This window comes from Neomonachus schauinslandi, chromosome 4 (genome assembly GCF_002201575.2).
Source record: "Neomonachus schauinslandi chromosome 4, ASM220157v2, whole genome shotgun sequence".
Classification (NCBI taxonomy): domain Eukaryota; kingdom Metazoa; phylum Chordata; class Mammalia; order Carnivora; family Phocidae; genus Neomonachus; species Neomonachus schauinslandi.
Window position 1 is genome coordinate 16,124,689 of NC_058406.1, and position 20,281 is coordinate 16,144,969.

Below are 20,281 nucleotides of genomic sequence, written 5' to 3' on the forward strand. Positions count from 1 at the left end.
TCCTCATTGATTTATCTCTGAACTCCTGCAATAATAGAGCCTGTCTCTAGCATTATCCCCCTCAATTCTGTGCAGATGTCACTTAGGTGATCCATTTAAGATGCATCTTTGACCATGTGACTTCCCTGCTTAAAGCCTTTCAAACCCTTCAGTGGCTCCTTGTTGCCTTTCGGATAAATCCAAGCTCCTAAGCATGGCCCGTGTATCTCTTAAATACCAGGAGGCTGGTATTTAAAGGACATGGTCAGGGGAGCCCTCAGTAATGATGTGGCCTTAGAGCAGAGACCTGCTGGAAGGGAGAGTGAGCCATGCACACGTGTGGAGACACCTGTAGATGAACATCTACAGACTGTTCCATGATCGGTAAGGAAGGCAGTGTGCTTAGGGCCGAATGGGTAAGGGGGAGGGTGGTAGAAGGTGGCGTAGAGAGTTAATGCCAGCCAGCTTATGAGGGCGGTGTAGGCCATTAGAAGAACTTTGGCTTTTTGCATTTACTCTGAGACCAGAAGCCAGGGAGGCTTCTATGCAAAGAAGGGACAAGCTCTGGCTGCATGCCAAAAAGAGCCCTCTGACTCCTGGATTGAGGTAGGGTGGCGTAGGGGTGGGGCTAGAAAGGGGCAGGAGTGTGGAGACCAGTTAGAGGAGACTGCTGCAATAGGCCAGATCCAAAGTGATGGAGGCTTAGACTGACGAGCGCAGAGCCAGTGGAGGCAGCAGGAAGTGATTGGGTTTGGGGTATATTTTGAAGGTAGAGCCAACAGGATTTATAAAGGATTGGATAAGGAGTATAAGAAAAACCCTGGAGTCAAGGATGACTTCTAGAAAGACAAAATTGCTGTGGAGTAGGAAGATGGCAGGAGAGTTTTGGATATAAGTTTAAGCCACCCATCAGGCCTCTGATCGGAGACACTGAACGGGTAGCTGGAGGTGTGCATCTGGACTCCAGAGGAGAGGCCCGAGCTCAGGATGTCAGCCTGCAAGCTGTCAGCATTCATTGACATTTCAAAGGTGTGGAATCGGATGAGACAGAAGACGAAAGGGGAGATGACTGAGTCCTGGAGCATTCCAAACTGTAAAGGCCAACATGATGCAGAGGACCCAGCAAAGGATGCTGGGAAGGCGTGGCTCGGGAGGTCACGGGAGAACCAGAGAGAGCAGGAGCGAGCGAAACATGTGTTTGAAGCGGGAGGGAGTGACGACCTGTGTGCGTGTTGCAGATAAGTCCAATGAGATGAGGACATTGTGTTGTAGATCTGTTTATATAGTTGCCTCCTTCCGTTGGCTGAGAATTCACTGGAAGCAGGACTGCATCCAGCAGTGTATTATCTACAGCCCTGAAGTGGGTGATACACAAACGCCATTTAACGGCTCCTTTGCCTCAGGCTGGTTGTCTCAGTACCTCTAAGCTTCAGTCTCATCTGTAAAATGGGGAAGGTATGGTATCTTTTCCATTGAGTCATCGTGAGGATCCAGTGAGACTGTCCAGATGAAGCATGAAGCATAATCCCTTTCATAGCATTACGCCCGTGACCGCTCTCGTCAGCGTTATTAATCTAGCGTCCCTGGCGCAGCGCCCCTCCTGTTGAGCAACATTGGGCGAACGCATGTGTGAGTTGACTGTTTGAATATTTCGTTCAAGGTCTTTCCCGGTGTGCTTGTGATATATTAACATAGCACTTTTGGGGTTTCTCTAGGAGACAGCACTGATCCTCACAGAGTGGGTTCTGGAAGAAGAGAGGGCAAGAACTCCTCAGGGGCAGAGTGGAGGCGATGGAGCTCCCCAACTACAGCCGGCAGCTGCTGCAGCAGCTCTACACTCTGTGCAAGGAGCAGCAGTTCTGTGACTGCACCATTTCCATCGGTGCCATTTACTTCAGGGCCCACAAGCTCGTCCTGGCTGCGGCCAGCCTCCTGTTCAAAACCCTGCTGGACAACACAGACACCATCTCCATCGATGCGTCTGTGGTGAGCCCCGAGGAGTTTGCCCTCTTGTTAGAAATGATGTACACTGGCAAACTACCCGTGGGCAAGCACAACTTCTCCAAAATCATCTCTCTGGCCGACAGCCTCCAGATGTTTGATGTGGCCGTTAGTTGTAAAAATCTTCTGACCAGCCTTGTGAACTGCTCTGTTCAGGGTCAGGTGGTAAGGGATGTCTCCGTACCATCCTCAGAGGCGTTCAGGAAGGAACCGGAGAAGCCTGAAGTAGAAATCCTTGCCTCTGAGGGCGCTGCAGAGTCTCATCCTTCCCTGGAGGCTTCTGCCCCTCTAGGGGGCCCTGTGAAAGCCGAGACTGAGGACACACGAGAGATGAGTATGGGGCCTTCCAGTGCCCAGGAGATGCAGGGGAACATAGACACCCCAGTAGAGACTCCTCGTCCATCTGAAGTTTGTTCCCCCTCTCCTGCTGTACAAGCCTTTAGAGAGGCAAAGGGGGCAAGCACAGAGCCAGGTAATCTTCATTTAATAGTTCTTTTATAATCTGTCCTTCTATTGTCAATTACTACATCCAGTGATCTTTATGAATTTTTTTTGTTTCAATGATAAATTTACTAAAATCCACTGCTAGATAGGAAACCAAAATCCAGTCCAATCCAACACAGAATCCAAAGCAAAACTCCCACTGGGGTATTCTTCTTCTTCTTTTTTTAAGATTTTATTTTTTTTAAGTCATCTCTGTACCCAACATGGAGCTCGAACCCATAACCCTGAGATCACGAGTCGCATGCTCCCCCAGCTGAGCCAGCCAAGCACCCCAAGGGGTCATTCTTCTTTTTTTAAAGTGTCTGTGTTTTTGAGTGATGGAAGGCTGAGGATGAGCTACAGAGCAGAAAAGCAATACTAAAATAACAATGTACCAGGGGTGTTTTTGTTTTGAGAAAGAGAGAAAGAAAAAGAGAGCGAGTGGGGAGGGGCAGAGTGAGATGGGGAGAGAGAATCCCAAGCAGGCTCCATGTCCAGTGCGGAGCCTGACTCAGGGCTTGGTTTCAACGACCCTGAGATCACGACCTGAGCCGAAATCAAGAGTCGGATACTTAACCTACTGAGTCACCTAAGCACCCCCGATATACCAGTTTTGTTGCTTACCCATTATTCTAACCAGGATGAGGACGGCACAGAGGAGGAAGCTGGTAGGGACACTGTTTTCTGTTACCCACAACTGATGTGCTAGGTGTCAGTTATAAATGCAGCATACGACCTAAAGGTTGTCAGCTTAAACTTTTAAAAATCATCTCAAGTAATGAATCACTGATATTTTTTTTTTATTTTGTTTTGTACTCAGAGTATGAGAGGAAACACCATCAGCTGAATTTTCTTCTAGAGAATGAAAGTGTCTTCTCTGATGCACTCTTGGTTACCCAGGATGTTTTAAAAAGACTAGAAGAATGTTCGGAAATTAAAGGTGCACAGGAGGAGGTAGGTACCATGAGTTTTATTTGTTTGCGGATGTAGTGTTCTCTGGATGCCAGACCAGCTTCCCATACGGGGCAGAACTATGAAAATGCAAAATACTCCAGGGTCTTAGTTTTTTCAAACTTTAATTTTTTTTTTAAAGATTTTATTTATTTATTTGTCAGAGAGAGAGAAAGAGAGCACAAGCAGGGGGAGCGGCAGGCAGAGGGAGAAGCAGGCTCCCCGCCGAGCAAGGAGCCCGATGCAGGACTCGATCCCAGGACCCTGGGATCATGACCTGAGCCAAAGGCAGACACTTAACTGACTGAGCCACCCAGGCGTCCCTCAAACTTTAATTTTTTTTTGACATTTATTTTCTAAAGGGCACTCTTGCAAAAGTACTAGGCAAGATGCTTTCAAAACTAAGTTATATTCTGATCACCAGGCTTACAACCAGTTTTGATCCAGGATGCTTAACTGATCATACCGTTTCCTCCTGATTAATCAGGATAAAATGAGGCAGAAAGTAGTCATGGATAACCCCAAATCAAGACTGAATGATAAAAACCAGAGCAGAACAATAAGAAATACTCAAAACAAGGTATGAAATGGACTTAATGTAAACCTTACATAGTAAATTGCATCCAATGTTTAAGAATACAGTGGCCATTTTCTGACATAAAACCACTAACGGTGGACATTTATTGAATACTTACCTTGCTATGCTTGGCACACATGTTACCACATTTAATTCTCACAAAAATCACCAGGGTGGGTACTATTTTACTATTTTTTAGCCCCATTTTACAGATGAGAAAAATGGTTTCAGGTATATAACTTGGCCAAGGCCGCAGAGCTTGTAGGACTGAGCAAGAATTCAAACTCAAGCATTCTGACTTTAGAGCGGTTCCCTTGCACACTGGGTTTTACTGCCAGTAGGGGAAAATGATACATGTATGTCTTGTATGTAGAAGTGTTTAGGAACGGCCCAACAACGGCCCAGTGGTTATCAAGCTCTTATTTCTTAAATAACTGGCCTTTTCTTTCTTTCAATATCTCAGTGAGACGCATCCCCACAGGTGGGCTTCCTCACTACCTGACTTCCCATCCCTTGAACGTCCACAGCCACTTTAGAACTCCTCTTGCTTCGCCTTTCCCCCAGCTGTGTGTCCCGTGCTGAGCGGGGCTGGCAGAGCCGGTGGGCACTGTCCCCGCAGGCTTGCTCATCTGCGTGGTGGGAGGCCTCCCATGTTGCTGTAGGCAATTGCATGTCTGTTAGTTACCTTCATTCAAGCAGTGAATGCCTTTCTACTATATAAGTATTTCCCAGATTCATAGCAAGTGACTTTAAAACAGCAACAACAACAATTCAAGGTCAGGTATTTCTTTTAACCATGGTTAATTGACAGTTGACTGTAAATTACTTTCTTGAAAGAACAGCTTTTCATAACACTGGGTTAACCCCAATGACTCTGTTAGGGAGGTGACAAGTTGTAAAACCTTGATATTCTTTATACCGATAATGCTGAAGGACATTATGGTTTTATATTTTTGCGCGTGGATGTTCTCTTAACTGTTCAATCTATCGTTTTTGTTACAAGTTTGTTACCTGGATGGCTTAGAGACACACCTCTTCATTTTCCCTCTTGGGACTTCCTCTCTACTTAATTCTGGTGCCCAAGGAGCAGCAGCATAGATCAGCAGTACTCAGATTATTAGGGTTGCCTGGATACTCACTTGAACTGTGTGTTAAGCATTTTTTTTCTAATGCTGATACCTAAAAGTGTCTGGCAAATAACAAGTGCTCAGGGGCGCCTGGGTGGCTCAGCTGGTTGAGCGTCTGCCTTCGGCTCAGGTCATGATCTCAGGGTCCTGGGATCGAGTCCCGCATCGGGCTCCCTGCTCAGTGCAGAGCCTGATTCTCCCTCTCTCTCTGCTTGTGCTCTTCTCTCTCTCTGTCAAATAAATAAATGAAATCTTTAAAAAATAAATAAATAAATAACAAGTGCTCAAGAAATTTTTGCTGTACATGGTTTCATCCAACATTTTTTTCCCCTCCCAATTCTTGTCCTAATCTTTTGGTGACAATAACATTAGTAGTACTTAGAAAGAACACTGATTCACTGTTGGGGATCATTATAGGCTTATGTTATTTCTTCCTCGGTTTTAGAGGTCAGAGTAAGAGCTCTACAAATCACTTGGTGGTGGTATTTAAAACTGATTCTGTTATATTCCATAATAAGCCTTTCAGCTGCAGAAAGAAAGAGAGAAGAAATGTTTGAAGAGCATAAGCTTCCATTAAATAAAGTATATAGAGTTGGTAAAGTACTGCTTTGTACTTAGGCCCTGTGCTTCTCTTTCTCTTTTTAACTTTCTTTTAGATCAGTTTATTAAGATATGATTGACATACAGCAAGCTGTATGTATTTAAAGTGTACAGTTTGATAAGCTTTAAAACCTGAAGCCATCACCACAAGCAAGATACTGAACATATCCACCACCCCTAAGTTTCCTTATGCCCTCGGTAATCCCTCCCTCCTACCCCTTTCAACCTGCCCATCTCCAGGTGACACTGACCTGCTCTCTCTCTGTGGATGAATTTGCATTTTCTAGAGTATTATATGTATAAAGGGAGTCATACAGTCTATATTCTTTTGGGTCCGGCTTCTTGCATTCAGCATAATTCTTCTGAGGTTTATTCATGTTGTTGCATATTTATTCCTTTTTATGCCTGAGCAGAGTTCCATTTAGTGGATATACAATTAGTTATTCAGCTCTACCATTTGCTAGTGTTGTGACCTCAAACTACTTAATCTCTGTAAGCTTTAATTTCCTAATTTGTAAAATGGGAATGTTGTCACCTACATCACAGGATCATTTTGAAATTAATAAAGATTATTGATGGAAAACTCACATTAAAATGCCAGGCACAGAGAAGGAGCTCAATTGGTGGTGACTGCTATTGTTTGTTTATACGTTAACTTTGTATTTTTAGACTTAGCTGACCTTGAAACCCCCTTTTTACTTAATGCCTTATAATATCCTGGTGCCATGGTCATTTGTTCTGACACATGAGATGGATTGCTGTTACTTTAAGCTTAATTTGTAAGTCATGCTTTCAAATAGGGGCCATTACCCATTTGGAAGTACCTTCCTGAACTGAAGGGGTAGTGTCTGGTACAAAGCCATCAGTCTCTAGAACAGTGGTGCAGTGTATATAAAAATCATCCGGTGCACTTGTTAAAATGTACATCTCATTTCCAGAGAGTCTGATTCTTAGGTTGTGGTAGAGCTTGGGGATCTACATCTTTAACAAGCTCCCCGTGTTGCTGTTTTGGTATCAGTAGACCACATTTCTGGGAAGCACTGCTAGAGAAGTTAATGGCTTGCACAGTTCTTAGTGTATGATGGCAGCTGTCACAGTGTCTGTGCTGACACCTCAGTGTTTTGAGGGGCCACCGAGTACACATTTTTCCCCAAGTGTTATTCTTTGCTTACCCCTTGATTCAGCAAATATTTACTGAGCATCTGGTGTGTGCCAGGCATTGAGCTGGTTGCTAGGAAAATACATATAAATAAAACTGGATCCCTATCCCTATAGAGTGTCTTGACAGCAGAGAAGTCCTGCCACATATGTAATTATTTTTTTGGAGTCACCAAACTATGGGAATCCCCAAAAGGCCTCAGTACTGAAAGCATTTGCAAACTGTTCACTTGGAATATCAGTCTGCATTTCAGCTCCAATTGTAAAGGCTGGGGGTTTGTTTGTTGTTTTTCTGTTTAAAGAGTTTTAGCTCCCAAGGAGCTTTGAATGCTTTTTTTGCTGTTATGTGGTTAATCGGCACAACATTAAAAAGACAGCTTAATGTTAAAAATGATCTGTGCTTAGATGTGAAATTTGGAGGCTTGTGAAGGCCTGTGAGTGTTCTGGTTGAGATGGACCAGCCTGTTCCTTTTCTGAAACACAGATACAAGGTGTGCACCTGGCCTGGACCGCCCCGAGTTTCAGGAGGACACCACGAACTAATTAGTGTCCTGCTTATTTTATTTCCTGAGATAAATGTTGAAAGGTGGCAAAGCCATTCCCTGAACAGTGATTGCAGCAACATGGGACGAGGCTGGGCCGCTTGGATTGTGTGAAACCTTAATCAGGATTAAGGAGAAATCTCTTGGGTGCTGGGATGGGAAAGTGGCTTCTGCCCATCTTTATCTCGGTGTAATATCCCTACCCATTAGAGAAAGCAGATACTGACCTAACAGGCTTTCTGGCTGAGCTGAGCAAATCCTGTGTTTAAAGGCAAGCTCATAATTTTTTTTAGCTTTTATGCAGGAACTTTTAATTGTCTTCTTTCTTTATTCCTAGCCATGTTCCTGCTTTTAATTAATTGTGTATATAGCAAAGCGAATCTTTGACTAGAATAAAGAGATAACTTCTACTATTGATTTCCTTGCTGTTTGATCCACTTTTCACCTAAAGTTCTAGAAAGACTCCCAAAGCTTAAGGCCTAGTAGCTTTTTTTTCTCTTTCAACTTTGTTTCAAAGGCAAACAAGTCTCCTCTCCTATGTGAATCTGATGTTTTCAACCATGTCACTACTTTGGAGATTTGTCAAGAAGTGCAGGTCTGTGTTTTGTGGACTGTGTTCACTGACAGTGTAGGGTTCATTTTACAGGTCTATGAGAAATGGAAGTAAGTTGTTGTTTTGCCATATCTTCTCTGTGCTAATTATGAAGTCTAAGATAATGCAGCCATTGATAGAAAGGCTATTGGTTTTATGGCAAGGGAATATGGCAAGGTATTCATTTGGTTAAACAAATATTTATGAAGCATCTACTGTGTACCAGTCTGTATACAAATCACTGGGACCAGGAGGAATTGTACAGATTATCTAGCTATGACCCAGTGTTCCACATGATGTTGACTCTAGTAAGTCCAGGAGAATGCAGTGTAAATGGATTTGGTTACACTCAAAATCTAGGGGTGGGAACTGGTGAAAGGGGTGCTGAGTCACTGGAATAAGCTCAGGGTTTCTTCCCTGGTACTCTACTTACTGGCCACGCAACCTCAGGCAAGTTACTTCACCTCTCTCTCATTTAAGTAGTTGTGGTAATAATGCCTCCTAGGACTGATGTGAGGAGTTAAGTAGATGGCGCATACACACAGTGTCTGGGATGATGTCGAGCTCTTGTGGTCTATGTGATGAGTGCCATCATCTGGCCCTTGGCATTCAGGGGAGACATGGGTGAGTAAGAACACAGCATAACTCAAACAAATCCAAAGGCAGTAGGCAGACAGTTGGGAAAATAAGTAAATTCAATTAAAAGACCTTAGTGTAAGGCAAAGCTTAAATTTTAAAAGGAAAGGAAACTGTCCCATCTTTAAATATATTGACCTATAGTTCATTCATAAATCAAAGTATGTTGATTACATGTGTGACCATAATTTGGTATGAATTTATTGAAGTACCTTTAACTCTAAGAATCAAAGGAATTCCAAATGTTTGTTTAAAGAGCAAAACTCTGTTTTGGGCTCATGTCTTAGAGTTCTGTTACATGGTAGCAGTCAGTGAACCTCAGTCTGCCACAATATGGGACGCCCTCTGTTTAGGCAGATACACTACTTCAGAAAAGGGCTCACTGCACGGAGGAGCCCCAGGCAGCTTAGGGGGCTGATGGAGTAACAGTTAAAACGCTGGCTCTGGTGCCAGGTCCCCAGTAGGTTCTGGAAGAAAGAGCAAAGAGCAGGGCTGTCCAGGCAGCTGACTGCTCCCTCTGGCCCTTTCATCCTCTCACCCCTGCTCCTCTTCCCAGATGGTCACACCTTAGTGTCACTGCTGAGCAATGAAGTTAACAAATGTTTTAATTTCACTGCTGAGCAGTTCTGCAGAGGAGGAGACAGCAGAGAGGATAATGAGAAGTGCATCAGATGCCACCATTGATGAAAGCACCTCTTCCCCACCGGCTCAAATGATAATGCCAGACAAATTGGATACTGAGATTCAGAGAGCTTCAGGTGAAAGCACACTGGCCTAGGATAGAAGACGGCTAAATGCTGTGTCCGTTAAGATGCATCGAAGAAAAGGCGGAAGGAAAGGAGAAATAAAGAGAGAAAAACATGTTTACTGAGGGCATTAGCATTGAGAGGGTCCGTATTAGGTATCTATTGCCGAATAACAAATTACCCTAACATTTAGCAGTTTAAAAGAACACACACTTATTACCTCACCATTTCTGTGGGTCAGGTATCTAGGCATCCTTCGCAGAGTCCCTGGCTCAAGGTCCAAGACAAGGCTGCAGACAGCTCAGCCTTGAGTGGAGGAGGGCGAGGGTGGGGTGGGGATGGGGAGTGTCTCCTTCTAAGTGCACTCATGTGAGTGTTGGCAGGATTCTGAAGTTTCACTTCCAAGCTCACTCACTGATTGTTGGCCAGAGACATCCTTTCCCTGCCACGTGGGCCTCTCTGTAGGGCAGGTCACAACATGGCAGCTTGCCTCCAGAGCGAAGGTAGAGAGTGCCCACATGGACAAGAGGGAAGTCATGGTGACTGAGCCTCAGAAGTGCCCTCCATTACTTTTGCCATATGCTTTTCCTTGGAAGCACGACATCAGGTTCAGCCCAAGGGCATGAATACCTGGTGGCAGGGATGTTAGGAACCATTTCGAGGCTGCCTACCACAGGTCCCTACTGCTGTCAGGGAAAAGGCATTCCTTAAAGAGATTTTAGGGTGACTAAAAAGAGCATGGAAGGTTGAATGAATATGGCTGAAAGCGAGTAAGCATTCAGCTGAGTTGGTATTTCATTTGTTTATTATTTTCAAAATGTAGACAAGATGACTTACTCAGGTTCATGGAAGTTACTTAATTTAGTTAATGTGTATTCCAAAACTGGGCTTTATCTGAATTTACTTTTGTATATTACTAAAAAATATAGGAGCCTTTTTTTTTTTTTTTTTAAGTTTAACTTGGCTTTATATGTTCATTCTGTGATCAGGAAGCAAGCTTAAGCAAAGCCAAGAAACACAGTCTAACTTGTTCATAATTTCTGTTTATTTGGGAGGAGGAGAGAAAGATAAAAATCTCTCTAAACAAAAATTTTAAACCTATAATTACTACCAGAATTTATAATAACTGTCTAGCTGAACTTTGCAAGTATAGATATTCATGAGATCCTTTCATGTTGTATGTGTGTGTGTGGTATATGTGCAGAAAACCATAACTTTTTGCTTTCTTGTGAGGAAACTCTTATAGTATTGACACTAAAAAACATCAAAGGTAGGTTGTAGTTTTGCCAAGTAGAAATATAAAGGCTATGCACATAAAATTAACTTTTGGTTCCAGATTTTTTTAGAATAAATTTATTATTGCTAAAATAGAAATATTAACCCTTCCTTCCAGTTGGCCTTCCTCCCACTAATTTTGTTTATTTCACCACTGGAGTTGCTGATATTTTAGTACTCCAGGGTTAGAAGAGTCCAGATGGTGGCATGTGGTGCCAAGACCTCTGGAGGATAAGGCATTTCTAGTAGAAACTGTGTGGCTCTAGATTTAAACAGAAAGCTTAGCATTAGGGAGCTAGTTTTCAGGGTTATCGGCCTAGAGGTGATATGAAAGCTGTATATGTAAGAGTTTTTCCAAAGGGAGATCATACAGGAGAAAAAATAGAGTTGGGATCAATTTTCGGTACTGCTTATGGTTAGGGATTTGGAAGGAGAACCAGTGAGGAAGGCCGAGTAGGAGGGATCAGAAAGGTGGGTGCTTATCCATCCTGAATGCTTCAGTGTTCTGAAGTCAGAAGAGCCGTGATACAGGAGCCATCAGAATGCCAAATACCACGAAAGGCCAAAGAGGCAGGGATCAAATTGTTGAGGGCCTCACTCACCAAATCCAAGGAGCATGGGGTTCTTGTGGCTGGCTGATCTCTTTCCGGTTACTTGTGTCCACAGACTATAATGGGATGTCTTGAGGGTGAAGAAGGACACTCGGCATTCCAGAGAATCCTGGATAAAGTAAGAGATGAGAGCCTGGATGTTCAGACTGTCGTGTCGCTCTTGAAGCTGTACCAAGATTCCAATCCCGCAGTAAAGGCAGCACTGTTAGACAGAAAACCAGATGTCAACGTGGTGCAGCCAAAAGGTAGGAGAAAACCCTGTCCACCTGGGTGGCTTGAGTTTTATTCTGGGAAGGTGCTGTCAAGTTTGCTCCGGTGATACATTTCCTCAGCGGCTTAATTATCATTAAGTGATTTTCACATCAGTTCTACACATAATTCCAGAAGCTGCCTGTTAAATATATACAAGCTAAATTTGAGTCTCCATTCCTCTCCCCTAGTTAACTAGTCTGACACCTTGAAGTTGGAGAGGATCATCAGTGTTCTCCTGCCCTTCACAAGCCACACATCCCAGGCGATGTTTTGAGTGCCCAGGGTGAACTGGTTTGCTGGCAGCACTGATGGCCGAAGTTTCTCTCGTTTGGGTTAGGTACAAAGCAGTGGCCTTGCCAACCGTAAGTTAACCTCTGCCTGGCTCTGCAGCTTTGTGTTTCGTCAGATAAATGAAACATTTTTCCTTTCATAGCGTTTAAACAGAATAATAAAGTATTTTCCTCTCCAGAAAGAGATTCTGCATTTGGGTGCTCAAAATAGGCTGAGAATCACTTTACTATTCTGTTAGATCTCTCTTGACAAACCGTGCTGTTATTTTCTTCAAATTGACTAGCTTCTCCTGTGCGTCTCTCACACTCTCTCTTCCCCCAGGGAGCACAGAGGAGGGAAAGACCTTGTCTGCTCTGTTACTAGAACACAAAGAGGACCTGATCCAGTGTGTCACACAGCTGAGACCTATCCTGGAGTTCCTGGAAACAGCCAAGGAGGAATTCCTGACTGGCACTGAGAAAAGGGTAACTGTGGTGTAAAGCATCCCTTCCTCCTTCCTGAGTTTATGGAGCACTTTTTTTAACCTCCTTTGTGGCCCATAGCACTTTTTCCCTTGCAGTGTTTTTGTACCTACTGCATAGTAAGCACCTAGATGTTCACATTCTTGAACCGTGTCTCTTTGTACCCTTGGCAGCAGCTGGCTGAGGGGCTTACACATTGTGTCATATGATGAAATGTTTAGATATGTGGATAGGGTGGGGATAGTCCTGCTCTGACTCAGTGAGTTGTTAATGTAAAACAGTTGCCCCAGGAGTGAAAACGTTTAGGCACATTTGTAATTATAATTTTGGCACTTTTCTTTTTTACAGAAACGATACACTGTTCACCTATAGGAAAAATTGGGGAAACAAGCAAAAAGAAAAAAAAATCTCTCGCCATCTCACCACTCAGAGATGATCATTGCTGACATTTTAGAGCATGTGCTCCCACTTTTTCTCGTTTGAGTCATCCTGGGATAGGCTTATACAGAATAACTTTGGGTTTTTTATTTAATGTATTGTGAATATATTTCCATACTATAGTATGGGCTTTGGTAGCTGCGTTGTATTTTGTTTAATGAACATACCATAATTCGTTAGTTGTTTGTTGTTGCACATTTGTTTCCAACTTTCTGCCATAATAAATGATGTAGAGAACATCCTTGCACACAAATCTTTGCATACTTCTCAAACTATTTCCTTCGAGTAATTTCTAAGAAGTGGAATTTTGGAATAGAGAGTATAAAATTTTTCAGGTGTTTGCTATATATTGCCAAATTGCCCTTCAGAAAGGTTGTACCAGTTTACTCTCCCACCAGCAGCTACTAAAATCCTCATGAAACTGCTGTCATGACTTCTCAAGTCAACTAGATAACTGTGTTTGTTGGTGTTATTGATTTCAACTTTGTGCTAAAAATATTTTTATATCTGGAAGGAAGGAGTAGGGACAGAGAACTTCTGTGGCATCAATTCTTAAAGCTGGGAAGTGGCTTACATGTTTGGGAGAGAAAATGTTTAGAAAGCAGTGGTAGAATGGATCAGTAGTAAAGACTGGATCCTCAATTCTCTTTTTCTCAGTGGTCACAAATTGTAGTTTTTTCATATAAAATGGGAACAATCCTTAATGTCAAAATTAGACTTTATAAATTATGTGTTCCCAAAATTATAACTCCTTTGAATTTCTTAGAGAAAGGTAATATACAAAATAAGATTAAGCTTCCAGTTTCTCCTTAGGCTTAAGGCTGAATGTAATTTCAGGCACTCAGTTTAAGTAAGTTGCTTATAGCTCTAGAAGTACCTGATTCCCTGTTTAGGGATTTCATTCGATTACTCATTCAAACCTTTTCCTTATTAGCTAGATTGAATGTGTCCTTTAAACTGTTTCATTATCTTGGTAAAACAGCATTTATAGGAAGAGCCCAGACTCAGCCTCATTCTCTGCACCAAGACAGACCACAGTGTCATTTTCCTCTGTCACTTTCAGTTTACTTGACAGAAAGGACTGAAGCAGAAGAACTTTAATTAGTTACAAATCACAAAAACACCTCTTAGAATTAGGGTTCTACCAGAGCTTCATTAAGCTACTTCTTCTCATGAAAACTGAAGTGAAACAATAAACCAGGACCATAGAGGTGAATGTTGATTGAATGGCCACAGTGTGTGGGCATCACATGGAACATGCACTCGAGCCTTTTAGAACTCTCTTCTGTTACAGAATGATGCTAATCAAGGCACCACGGCCCCTACGTATACATACCCTGGGTTCTATAAGAAATGGTAAATAGAAATGTCTTTACTTCAGGATTGGAAACAGATACAAAAATAGTAATTATGACAGTTGTTAACTTACTGCTTACCGTGTGCCGAGCAGTGTGCTGAGGACCTTTTAAACATTACTAAATTCTACCCTCACATCAACTTTATGAAGTCACGGATATTACCCTCATTTTAAATATGAGGAAACAGACACTTAGGAAGGTGAAGCAGTTCACCCAGAGACACAGCTGCTGGGCATCCATACTGGAGCTCAGACTTGGAAATACGGCACGTTCTCTTAACCACTGTGCATACAGCTGCCTAAGGGTATCAATACCAACTGTCATTTAAAGATCACGTATGTCCTAGACGTTACGTCAGGCTCTACAAATAGCAACTTCACTTCAGAAACTCCTAATAACAAGTGTGCAAGAGTTGGTATTATTCTCTTCTTTCGCAGATGAGGAAGATAAGGTTCAAAGAATGAAAGGACTCACTGAAGGTCACACCGGCTGTACATTTTAGGACTGGGGTTCCTACTAGGCTTGTCTGGCTTTAAAGCCCCTACCCACTCTGGACAGTATCTGGCTGCCTCATTATGTATCAGGTCATTGCTTAGGAACTAAGAGCACTGAAATCAGCATGGTTTTTAGATACAGGTGCTTTAATTTTAAATTATGATTCATTTAGTAGGAATCTAGTTATATTAGACATTAAAGAGAATGACTATGTTCTGTATTGATGAATATGACAGCTTAATATATAATGTATGCATTCCTTTCATATATATAATATAGATACTCCTTTCATATACATGAAACTAATTTGGTTTTATAGCTAAATTTATTTTTAAATGGGAGTTAATTTGATAATGGCATCCTCTGGCATGCTACTGTGACTGATCTGCTTGACTGTTTCTCCTGAAAGCTGGTATTTTCCCAAAGGAAAGCTCAAAATTCAGTTACTTAAGGAATCTGTAGATTATATGTGTTGAAATAACCTCCCACGTTATCTGTGCCGTAAGAGCCAAGTTATACATAGTGAGTTGTAGTACATTAGGAAATAGTTCTCTTGTAATAGGAAAATAACTATAAAATAACAGTCGTGTGTTTTATTGTTCAACCTCTTGCTGGAGCCCTGTGCCCTCCTGACTCCAGCACACCAAGGAAGAACAAGGGGGTGGAAGTGGGGGATGATGACTGGAGCCATGTGTGTGTGGAGCTGATAAGAGAGATTGAGAATACAGAAACTACAAGAAAAATTATCCAGAAATGCACTTTAAATCTATTATTTTGGAGACCAGACTAATGTGTAAATTATCTGGACATTCAAATTGCTATGAAAATTAAGTAAAAGGAAGTAAAATAACAGGATTGCCCTGAAATTGTAACCTCTTACACAATCATGTAGTTATTGAACGGAGGCTGAAAACCGCTGTAGCTGTATTCATTAATTGCCCGTCTGTTTCTCAGTCCCTGTGTCTGAACGAACCCAGTCTGAAGAACCGGGGGAGAGGTAGGCTGCCTGCGCTGCCATGTGGGCTTTGGGTAGAAATCTCACAAAATGCAAACTGGGGGGGAGGGATGGGGGGGAACCACAAAGCGTCTACACAGACCTGCAGTTGAGGAGGAAGGGTTTTCACAGAGCTGTTCGTTTGGAGAAAACTTGGGCTTTTTACTGACATAGCACAAGGAGGAGACCCTGGGAATATAAGCGGTGCCGGAGGCCGCGGAGGGGGACCCGGGGACAGGCGCCCCGTCCTGCTGAGAGCCTTGCTGGGTTCCCCTGGCACTGGAAGTGCCAGTAACCGCTGTCTGCCCGATTGCTTGCCGCTGCAGGTGATCCTGGATTGCTGCGAGGGCGGGACACCCAAGGAGACGATGGAGAAGCTTCTGCACAGTGTGTCTGAAGATAAGACTCTGACTGCAGAGAGTTTGGTAAAACTCCTTCAGGCTGTGAAACCGACATCACCACACTTGGGCCTTCTGCTGGAGAATTTGCAGCGATTAGCCACCTCGTCAGGCACCCCAGGTATCCGTTAATTGTCAGCTCTCTGGACTGGAACCTCTCCCACAGAAAATTAGAGCTTCAACACCCTTTGGGCTCCATGCTGGGGAGATGAGGTAATGGTGAGAGATGCCCTTGTACAACAGAAAGCAGTGATTCTCAGTAGTTCTGGAGTTAAGATCTGAAATCTGAGAACGCCTCTTGTCCATCAGGCATCCCCGTGATGTTCCCGTGGTTCGGCGTTTGTGAAGGTGTGGCTTTTCCAGGGCTGGCACCTGGCACCTGGGAATGCCGAAGGAGCCAGCCGGCTCACAGAGCTCATGATTTTGACAAGCTGGGTTGATAAATCTAAGCAGCCAAGACTCTGATCTTGATTTTCCCACTCCCGTGTGAGTGCTGTTTGGTTCTGGCAGTCCCCAGAATTACCCACCCCTCGTGTACCTTCAGTCTGGGGGGACAGGAGTCCCTGTCCCAGTCCTTAGAAAAATGCACCAAGTCTAGCCAGTTCTCCCCATTCCCAGAGCATTTGAGACCGAGGTGGTTTTCAGAAAAAGGGTAGTTGGAAAAGGAGAGAACTTTCTTCTAGCTTATAAAAATCACGAATACCAATACAGACTTGAACCATTTACAAAATAAAGAAGAAAACAACCTCAAACCCTTCCAGTTGATTATGTCAGTACTAGCCCATTGACGTATTTGTCACATTATTTTTACAATGGTGAGATATTCTACTGTATTTTATAATTTTATAATTTCCTCTGTTTAACAGTGTCATATAAACTTTCTCCCTCACATTGCAGAAAATGCTCTATAACCCTATTTTTGAAGGCTGTGTAGTTTTCCATTATAGGGATGTATATCATGCATTACTCATGCCCTGTTTAGGGGTACATGTGGTGTAACGGTTAGGGCTGTCAAGACTGCCTGATTATTTTGTAGCTGTGTGACCCTGAGCCAATGACTTAACCCTTCTGAACCTCGCTTTTTCCTCTCTGAGATGGGGGTGAGAATGGCACCCATCACATCCATTTTTGTGGGGACTGTGAGACAATGTATGTGCAGCATTTAGCAAATCATAGGTCCTCAGTGAATATTAGGTGTTCTCTTCCCCCTCCTCATCACAGGTGACACAGTGACAAATATCTTTGTACACAGACTCTTTGCCTCCAGAGCATTTCTTAAGGCATGATTCCCAGAAGCAAAGTTAACTGGGCCAAAGAGGAGAATACATTTTTAAATATCTATAAAACCAAAGGAAATGCCTGATAGTGTTTATTTTTCTTACTTTGAAATTAAATATGACCTTTTAAAAGAGAGTAACAGATTGGCTCAAAGGGCATGAAGAACAATGGGTCAGCTTCCCTACCGGAGTCTTGACTCATGCCTGCTAGTATTTTGGATTGCCACATGGATCCTTAACCTCAGGCTCGAGGAATAACACCCCTTGAATCTGTATGTCTGAATCTCTTACAAGCACGCCTTCTAATTACCTCCCTGTTGAGTAATCACTGACTTTGCAAACCGCTGACTTTGAAAGTGTTAGTGGTTTTGTGACCCGAAGCACCAAGTGATTAAGGGTAAACCAAAGGAGATCTGAACACACGTATATGAGGCCCCAAGCCAGGAGCCGAACTTGCCTTGCAGAGGAGACAGAGCACTTGTGTGATAATGCTCTTCCTCTGTCATTTGTAACTCCCCTCATCCTCTGTAGCAGAAGCCCGTAAGGACATTTTCTTGTAGCAAACATTATTGTTTTGCTAATATCCTTGCAGTCCAAGCAAGCCCTGATGATTATGGGACCGAGCTGTTGAGGCGGTATCATGAAAACCTCTCGGAGATTTTCACAGACAACCAGATATTACTAAAAATGATCCCACACGTGAAGGGTTTAGCCCGTGGAGAAAGAGAGGTAAGAGGAAAAGAGGGGGAGAGGGAGGGAGGGTGGGTAAAATGAGAGAAGGAAAAAAGATGACATATATACATACTTTAAAAATATATTTGTATTTTACATAAATGTACACACACAGCCGTGATGAGAAATGCTAAGGGGTCCGTAGAGAAGGAGAAAAACAAGGTGATTTGATTTCTAGGGCAGAGTGACAAGTCAGAGGTTGTAATTTCTGCAGTAATAAGAAAGGCATTCAGAAGGAAGTGTGAAGAGCTTTGGCAGTTATAAAAGTCTCTCCGGTTGAGAAGTGATGTTGAGAAACCCCCAGAAGTACGTCCACTATAGCCCAGGACTCAGACTCGCAGCTCTGCAGCTGGGCTGGCGCCTAGAGGATCCCTTACATGTATTTTTGTGCCACATCTTGAAGGTCATGGAGAAGCTCGTGAAACGTGACTCTGGCTCGGGTGGTTTCAGTTCTCTGATGTCAGCAGTTCTAGAAAAGCAGACTCTCTCCGCAACAGCCATTTGGCAATTGCTGCTGGTGGCTCAGGAGACCAAGACCTGCCCCCTGAACCTGCTCATGGAGGAAATACGAAGGGAATCTGGTGCCGATGCCTTCTTCCGGGCAGGTAGGCCTACCTGATCTCTGTCAGAGCCTTGTCCCCAGTGGAGAGTAGCGTCAGTCTTGCCAGAAAAGAGCAGCAGCTCTCATGGCCATCTTCCACATCCCCACCATCAGAAGTAAGGACTGGCAGTTTTTTTCAAGGACATGGGAGTTTGTGCACCTCGTAAAATAAAATACACAGGAAATAGTCTAAGCTTATATTAATTTGCCATTTTCCCCACTCCCAGCCCCAGGAAGGAGATTGGTGAAGTGTATCCTCCCTGTGAAGAGTTGAGTTGAGAAAGGTGAAGGAAAAATGGTGCTCATAGCTTCACTCATGAGTTTTCAATCCCCCTTTCTTTCAGTGGCCAGCCCAGAAAGTGCAGCCTTGGAAGCCGTCCTGAGGCATCGCAGACTGATCCTAGAGGCCATCCAACAGGGGGTGGGACTCAAGTGCTTTACTGCAGAGGAGGAACAGCTGGTAGACGCTGTGAAGGAGGTGCGGCGGGGGAAAACCTGTTGTTCCAGAGAGTTCTACCAGGCTAATGCCCTGGATGGTCTCGTTCCTGAGGGGGGCACCAGATTATGCGGGGTGCCTTTTGCGAGCCGAGCCCCGTGCTGAGCCAACACTTCTTTGTTTTTTAATTCTCCCAACTCTGCATGGCAGGGTGGTGTCATCCACATATTACAGATGAGGGAACTCAGGCTCCAAGGGGTTCAGTAACATGTCTAGGATGCTCTAGCTGGTCAGAGTTGAAGTCAGGATTTGAACCCAGGCTCATGTGACTCAAACCTAGATGTATTTCATTTGCCTAAACCTCGGTAAACTCAAGGGGAACCATGATACTGTTCCCTAACATGTTCTCAAAAGCAACTGCTTTCAGAGGAAGAAAAGTAAAGTTGGTCATATTACATACTCTGTTCCAGCGTCTAGGAAGAGCCAAGATAAACATAGATAGAACAAAGCTTTTGCCCATATGCAGTAGCAAACAGTGCCAGCTCATTTTCTGTAATGCTTCTCAGTGTGGCCAGCATCCCAGAAAAACCAGGTGGGGACAGTGGGGGGATTCATGAATGTCCAGCCCAGGATCATGGGCATGTCAAGTGGGGAAGAATTATAAAGGGACTAAAATTAGGTTCACCTGTACATGCTTTTTAATCCAGGTAGGCGTGGAAGGTGTGCAGAAGGGCAGGTTTCTAACACTGTCCACACAGGTGACAGCGCCACCTTGGTCTGACTCTCAGATGGGAAGAAGGTGGAACATATTTCTTTGGGGCTTCACAGGAAGGATGCATCTGCTAGACTCTCTCTAGCATGCTTCCTGCTTCAGAAACGGAGCTCCTGCAGTTGATGAGTTTGAGCCTTGCTAATGAATCTCAGGCCTGCCTCCAGGGACATTAGGTTTATTTAGATAGACTTGAAAAGAGCAGAAATAAAATGTCTTCCCAAACGAAAATTCCATTTGGCCATCTGTGGATGGTTTTGCTTTATTTTCTCAGTGTACGGACTCTTTCTGCTGATAGCTCTAACATTCTGAAAGAGGATGGCTTTGAAATAAAATTCTTGGCCTCTTTAAAGCCCCTATTTGAACCGTCTTTAAAAAGCTGAATTTTTTTTCATGAAAGAAAATGTTTAAAAGGGTACATCTAAGGGTCTAAAAATGTGAGGCCACTGATCATGCAGAATTACTTCCAGACACTGAGACAATTATATATTATGAAAAATT

At 43.4% G+C, this 20,281-nt stretch overlaps 1 protein-coding gene across 2 annotated transcripts in view; it reads left to right on the top strand.

Annotated features, from left to right (window-relative positions):
* The first annotated feature begins 1,738 nt into the window (after nucleotides 1-1,738).
* Nucleotides 1,739-20,281, top strand: part of ZBTB40 (zinc finger and BTB domain containing 40) — a 34,099-nt gene continuing 15,556 nt past the window's right edge. The window contains exons 1-8 of one of the 2 annotated variants that reach the window (XM_021683532.1): nucleotides 1,739-2,452; nucleotides 3,284-3,417; nucleotides 11,334-11,523; nucleotides 12,143-12,285; nucleotides 15,894-16,086; nucleotides 17,835-17,971; nucleotides 18,378-18,579; nucleotides 18,920-19,053. In XM_021683532.1, coding sequence (XP_021539207.1) covers nucleotides 1,771-2,452; nucleotides 3,284-3,417; nucleotides 11,334-11,523; nucleotides 12,143-12,285; nucleotides 15,894-16,086; nucleotides 17,835-17,971; nucleotides 18,378-18,579; nucleotides 18,920-19,053 — 1,815 coding nt within the window. In that variant the 5' untranslated portion in view covers nucleotides 1,739-1,770. The remainder of the gene's footprint in view (nucleotides 2,453-3,283; nucleotides 3,418-11,333; nucleotides 11,524-12,142; nucleotides 12,286-15,893; nucleotides 16,087-17,834; nucleotides 17,972-18,377; nucleotides 18,580-18,919; nucleotides 19,054-20,281) is intronic. The other variant, XM_044913899.1, reaches the window with a different exon arrangement.